Below are 6000 nucleotides of genomic sequence, written 5' to 3' on the forward strand. Positions count from 1 at the left end.
CATGGCAATCAGCACTCGTGGCTATTTAATGGCCCAGGGCGGGCTGGCCACTCATCTGGACACAGGGCGGGCAGAGAGGTGCCAGGGCTGGCAGCACTGGGCAGCACCGAGGTGCAGAGGTAAGTGACCGGTGTCCGTGTGTCTGTCTGTCCGTCCCTGCCTTACACCCATGCCTCGACGGGCAGCACAGCCGAGGAGGAGTCAAAGGCTGGTGGGAAGCAGCTGAGGACCCACCAGCACCCCCAGACCCCAGGATGGGACTCAGCAATTTGGCTCCATGACGGGCAAGGGGGTGGGAAAAGGGAGAAAGCAGAACAGAGACAAGGTGTGAAAAAGGTAGGGGTGAAGCCCGAAGTGAAACCTCCTGGCTAAGGGGTGTTAGGAAGGGCAGGCAGGGGCTTGAGTGTACCTGGCTCTGGTGCAGGAGTGAGAAACAGCCCCCTTGGGCAAGTGTGGAGCGGACAGCCTGGCCCCCAGCACCTGCAGCAGCTTCTAAGGCAATATCTCCAGATAATAATAATAATAATAATAATAATAATAATAATAATAATAATAATAATAATAATACAACCCGTTTCCTCTTTCTGAGCCTTTGTGGGAGGAGGAAGGGAGGCCGAGCAGCCCTGTCCCTGCTGAGGGTCACCCCCTGCCTGCGGCACCGCACGAGGCTCAGGACTTCACTCCCTTCTGCTCTGCTCAGACCCCTCTCCAGAGCAGCTCCGAGCCCCATCAAGCACAGGGATAAAGCCGAGCACCTTCCTCTGCCCCTGTGCCACCCAGGCACAGCGGGCAGGAGCCGCTCGTGGTGATGCTCCCGCCGTGCCTCCAAGAGCAGCGGGCAGCTCCGGAGCCCATCGCCCTGCCCGGCTCTCAGCCCCCAGCCCTGCATTCGGCTGGAAGCAGCGGAGCAGCTGCCAGGCTGCAATTTGTGAGCGCGGACCTGCTGCCCATGCAGGGCAGCAGCTCTCAAGGAGGCAGGGGGGAGCTCAGACCCTCTCTGGGGCTGGGTGCTGGTGTGGAGGCTGCAGAAGGAGCAGTGGGAGCTCGGGGGGTTCGAGCAGGGGCGGCAGGGCTGGTTTGGGGGTGCTGCAGCGGGGATGGGGAACTGCCCGGGGCGGCCCGTGCTGCTGCCTCAGCCGCTGCCCGAGGATGCTCGCTGCTCCACTGACACTCCTTCCCCTTCCTGTGCTTCCCCCAGATGAGAGCACCCTACTCGCTGTCCTGCCTCTTCCTCCTGAGCCTGGGAGCCTGCTTCCCTGCCGGCGAGCGGTGGGAGCCGGGAGACCCCGGGGAAGCGGCTCTGCTCGGTCCCGGCTGGCAAACGGCGGCGGAGGGCCGGGGTCCCGGCTGGAGGGCAGGGGCACAGCGGAGGAGAAGCCAGGAGCTGGATGCGCTGCTGAGCATCGCCCGGGAGCTGCGGGGATACGGCACGGCCGGGGCCGAGCAGCGGCCGGGCGGGCGAGGGGGCCCCGAGCTGCTGCCCATGGGAGGGGAGAAGCGCAGCGGCACCCTGGGGAACCTGGCAGAGGAGCTCAACGGCTACAACAGGAAAAAAGGGGGCTTCACCTTCCGCTTTGGGAGATGAGAGCTTGGACTCGATTCCTCACCTCCTGCGGGTCACCCTGTCCCGTCCTTCCCCTCCGTCTCACCTGGGCTTGCTCGGACAGAAGGGTATTGGGGGGTTTTGCTGCTGGGGTTGCCTTGGGGAGGGGGGGACGCTGCGTTTGCTCCACTCCAGCTCTGCTCTAGATCTCCCATCCCTGTTCCCGTCCGATGCAACGGAAGAAGAGGAGGGTGCCTTAAGGAGAAATCACCAAATCCCTTCCCTGATCACACACAGCTTTTGCTGGGGCACAGGGAGAGGGCCTGGTGCTGGGTCTCCAGCGCTGACTGAGAGCAGGGGTGGCACAACGGGACGGGCAGTGCCAGTAGGGCCAGGCAGCAAGGCTGGAGGGTTACAGCAGGATAGGTGTGGTGCTGATAGTCCCCAGAGACTGTCTGCAGTCCAGGGCCAGCCGTCAGGGAGGAGAGGGTCCCTCAGAGCTCTCCACAGAGCTGCTGCTCTCCTGCCTATTAAGGAAAAGTCCCTCGGGCAGCAAATTCTGCTTGGTGTCAAGATGCCTCTTACACGAGGCAGCTCCTGCCTGCAAAACCAGGACAGAGCAGCAGGGTTCGAGAAAATCTTGTCCTTAGCAACCCCTGGTGTGAGCACAGAAGCCTGCCCTGGCACCACCAGCCCTGCCACAGCCCCACCGCCCTGCTCATGTCCCAGACTCCTCACCAGGGCAAGATAGTGATGCCTGACCTTCAACGTCCTTGTCACCACCCCAGCTCCTGCTGACAGCCTGGCCCTTCCCAATCCCTTCCTGGCCTTGTCACCACCTAATCCCAGCTGTAGCTCCTGTAGAACTTGGGTGCAGAAGGACTGAAACAAGAACTTCTGCACCTACCAGGACCACTGAGAGGTGCTCAGTGTCACTGGTGCTCCAGGCACCAGTGGTGCAGCTTTGGGAACCATTAGCCCCAAAAGCCAGCACAGGAAGAGCCCCACTGCCCAGCCACTGCCTTCCCCTCTTTTGGGCAGATTTAGCTCTGCCAATCCCAGTGTTTTCTCTGTGCCTGCCAGAGGTACCAGCAATCAGAGCTCTAACTACCTGCTGCAGGCGCTAACAGCAACTTACACACTGAGCCACTGCTGATATTTCATTGTAGGCACAAAAATGAGCCTGGAGATGATTTGCAAGCGCTGAATTGCACCCTCAAAAATCAGAGACCGTGGCAGGACTTGGCTGGGGGAGTAAAAAGATTTTAAAGAAACCTAAATCAGGCTGCAAGAGGTGCATTGTAATATCCATCAAGCAGACAGACCACTTAATGCAGTGCTGCGTGAGCCGTTCTGGCAGCAGGAGCAGTGACTGTGGCTGAATGGAGGAGCTGGAACCCAGGGGAAAACAGTCGTGGGAGAGCAGGTCCAGGAAGCAATGGAGGCACAGGACCAGGCTCATCCAGGTCTGCAGGGACACAGTCAATGCCAGGGTTTGGCCCTCAGGAGTGGACGGCGATGGCTGCGAAGGTGAGGATGGGCATCTCCTTCCCCTGCAGCCCTGAGCGTCTCGCACTGGGGAGCCCAGCAGCGACGGCTGACGGCTGAGCCTGCACAGACCCGCACCCCAGGCACCCCCAAACCCATCTCCATCCCTCCCCATTCCTGCCCCACCAAAGGCCCCCTGTTTGGATCGGGACGCAGGCGCTGCGCTCGCATCACGCAGCGGAGACGGAGCTTTATCGATGTTTCTATGGCAACGACTTCCCCCTACCCCTTTCTTTGGAGTGTTCAAACCATCAATAAACATGCACTGATCAATTTTACCCTGCCCTGGAGTCGGGGGGAGGGATGGAAGGGAGGAAGGGGGAAGAGTTTTGGAGTAACTCTGGGTTAGTGAGGGCCGGTAAATCCCCGGCTTTGCTGTGATGGATCATTGCAGGGGAAAGTGGCACTGACTGCTGCAGGAAGGGAAAGGAAACCTGCTGGGCAGTGCTGCGGGGATGCCTGGGCTCCTGCACTCAAGTCCCAGAGAGGAACAGGCTCAGAACAGCCTCATAAAAGCTCTCAGATAACGAGGCTTTGATTGATGTGCAATAACCTCTGTAGAACTCACTGAAAATTGGAGCACTTACCTGGCAGGTGGGACAGAGTTGGGCTCAGCTCCCACGCCTCAGGGCTCCTTGATGGGCAACTTGGTGCCAGCAGGGCAATGCCATCACTCTCCTCACCCTCTGCCAGGAAAGGGGCTCCTGCCAGGCTGTGATATGGGGCAGGTGAGGGGCCATGGCATCCCTGAACTCCCCTGAGCACACCTCAGGGTGCCTGGGAAGAGGCAGCATTCCAGGCTCTTGATTACTGCTCCTTGGTGATTAATGCTGGGGAGGGGAGGTAAAAGTGAATGGAAAATAACTGCCAGGATCCTGGGGGTGTGGCTGGGAGGAAGGAGGGGGAACATGCCAAGAATGACCCCTGAGGGGCTGGAAAGCCCACCTCTGCACACTGGATATGCTATCTCCCACCCAGCTCCCATAGGAAGCTACACCTCTGCCCAGTTCCTCTCCTCCTGATGCGGGGAGCAGCCCCCGAGGGGACACCCAGATCCGGAACATCTCTGGGAGGTGGAGAGCTCAGAACCCAGCCACCCACCAATCCATAAGGAGTTGGCTCAAACAGGCCCTGGATTCCTCTACCCGTGGCCAGTGGACCGAGACAGCAGCGCAGGCATTGCCACCACTGCTGGGATTGTCCATGAGACACCCTGCTAACCCTCCCTGCCCAGGCACAACCCTTGGTCCTCCCCTGGCCTCTGCTCGTCGGCTCCTCGCCCATGGGCTGCCCCTCACTGTTCCCCCACCCCAGACAGAGCTGCAGCACTACCAACACACACGACAGGAACAGCAAATCCCAGAAACCCAAAGGAACCTCTGCAGAGGAAGAGCCTGGATTAATTGCATCCCAGGGACTCATGAAGGGGCTCTGCGTATCATAACTGGGTCATGCAGGCTGCAGGAGCACAGGTGGGACCTTTACAGCAGAATAGATGCTAGGACAAACACAGAACCCTCAGCGAGGGGGTGATTGCTGGGAAATCGTTCAGCACGGCCTGGTTTGCAGGTCAGCTTTCTGCTGAGCTGGATCTACCACTGAGCAGCACCACCAGGGAGGACAGCTCTGAGCTCGGCCTCAGCACTGAAATGACTGAGGGCTGTCCCTCACCCACAGCTTCAGGGGCATTGGCACTGCCAAGGCATCAGGACTGACCAGGAATTGACCCAGGAGCATCACTCTCAGCAGCCCACCCAGGCCAGGTCTCACCCTCGGACAAAGAGTGTGTCCCACTCTGCTGCCAGCCTGCTTTTAGATGCACAGGTGATGACAGGAACCCTCTCCTCAGAGATGACACCGTGCTTAGGTGCATTTTCTTCTATTTCCAATTGTGGAAGGATGAATGTCAGCCAAGGGAGACGCTGTGGGCTGTCCCTGACCATCCTGGGGGACAGGCAGTGGTCTGGCACACCTGAAAACACCACTGGCCCAGCCAGGCCATCACACCAGCCTGACCATAAAAACTCGGAGTTTGTAAGAAAAAGAGTCAGCATAAAACACTGACCACATTTTACATCTCGTGACAAGCAACTTCTCAACAAAAAGCAAGACGACATTAAAGGAAAACTTAAAAGAGTGAACATTGTAATTTCAAAGACACGAAAACCAAAACAAAACCACAAACACAGCTGTTTTTCCCCCAGAGCACTCTCACTTTCAAGCTCAATAGCCTTGAAAATTGGAGCAATCAAACTGTTAAATGCATCGATCTGTTAAATCAACTCCTACTGTACTCAGCTAAATTTAGCCTTTAATCCCCTCTCTCTCACTCCCAACACCAAAGATCCAGGGGCTTTCCCCAGCCAGGTCAACCAGCCTCTGCCTTCCCACGACACCATGGACCGGTCCCTAAGCCAGCAAGGGATGGAAATCACCAGGAGTGATAACATTTAGGGGCAGGTGAAGCTTCTCCATCTTCCCTCAGGCCACAGCTACTCACCATATTCAAGTCTGGACGCTGACCTTTGCCAGGGTGTTGGTCAGTCCCACCCAGGACTCCCAGGGTGCTGCGGCCCCGCTCACTGCAGACCCCTTTGCTGTGCCTGTGCCTTGCCAAGTGCAGGCCATTCATTTTCTTTCTATTCACCAGTGCATCCTCCTGCTTCTCCTTCACCTTCTTCAGCCTCACCAGCAGCCCAATGCAGTTGCTGTGACAGCAGGCCAAGGTTTCCCACCAGCCTTGTGCCCCCAGCCCAGATCCCGGTGCCAGGACCCACAGATTTCACCAGGGACTTACTGAGGGGATTAGAAATGCAGAGAACTGGCTTACAACCCTAAAACATCATTGTGGAACTGTGGGAGCTCAGGCACACCACACACTGCCACCTGCCCTTGCTTCCTTCTCATCC

At 58.1% G+C, this 6000-nt stretch overlaps 1 protein-coding gene across 1 annotated transcript; it reads left to right on the forward strand.

Moving 5' to 3' along the window:
- The first annotated feature begins 1198 nt into the window (after positions 1-1198).
- On the forward strand, positions 1199-1585 carry QRFP (pyroglutamylated RFamide peptide). Its single transcript, XM_068211098.1, has one exon. It carries the CDS (start codon positions 1199-1201, stop codon positions 1583-1585), a length of 387 nt encoding a protein of 128 aa, XP_068067199.1.
- The last annotated feature ends 4415 nt before the right edge of the window (positions 1586-6000 follow it).

The sequence above is a fragment of the Anomalospiza imberbis genome, chromosome 21 (assembly GCF_031753505.1).
Source record: "Anomalospiza imberbis isolate Cuckoo-Finch-1a 21T00152 chromosome 21, ASM3175350v1, whole genome shotgun sequence".
Taxonomy (NCBI): domain Eukaryota; kingdom Metazoa; phylum Chordata; class Aves; order Passeriformes; family Viduidae; genus Anomalospiza; species Anomalospiza imberbis.

What these genes read in the sequence shown, in the direction of transcription:
- QRFP (XM_068211098.1), top strand. Translation starts at nt 1,199, where the DNA reads ATGAGAGCACCCTACTCGCTGTCCTGCCTCTTCCTCCTGAGCCTGGGA.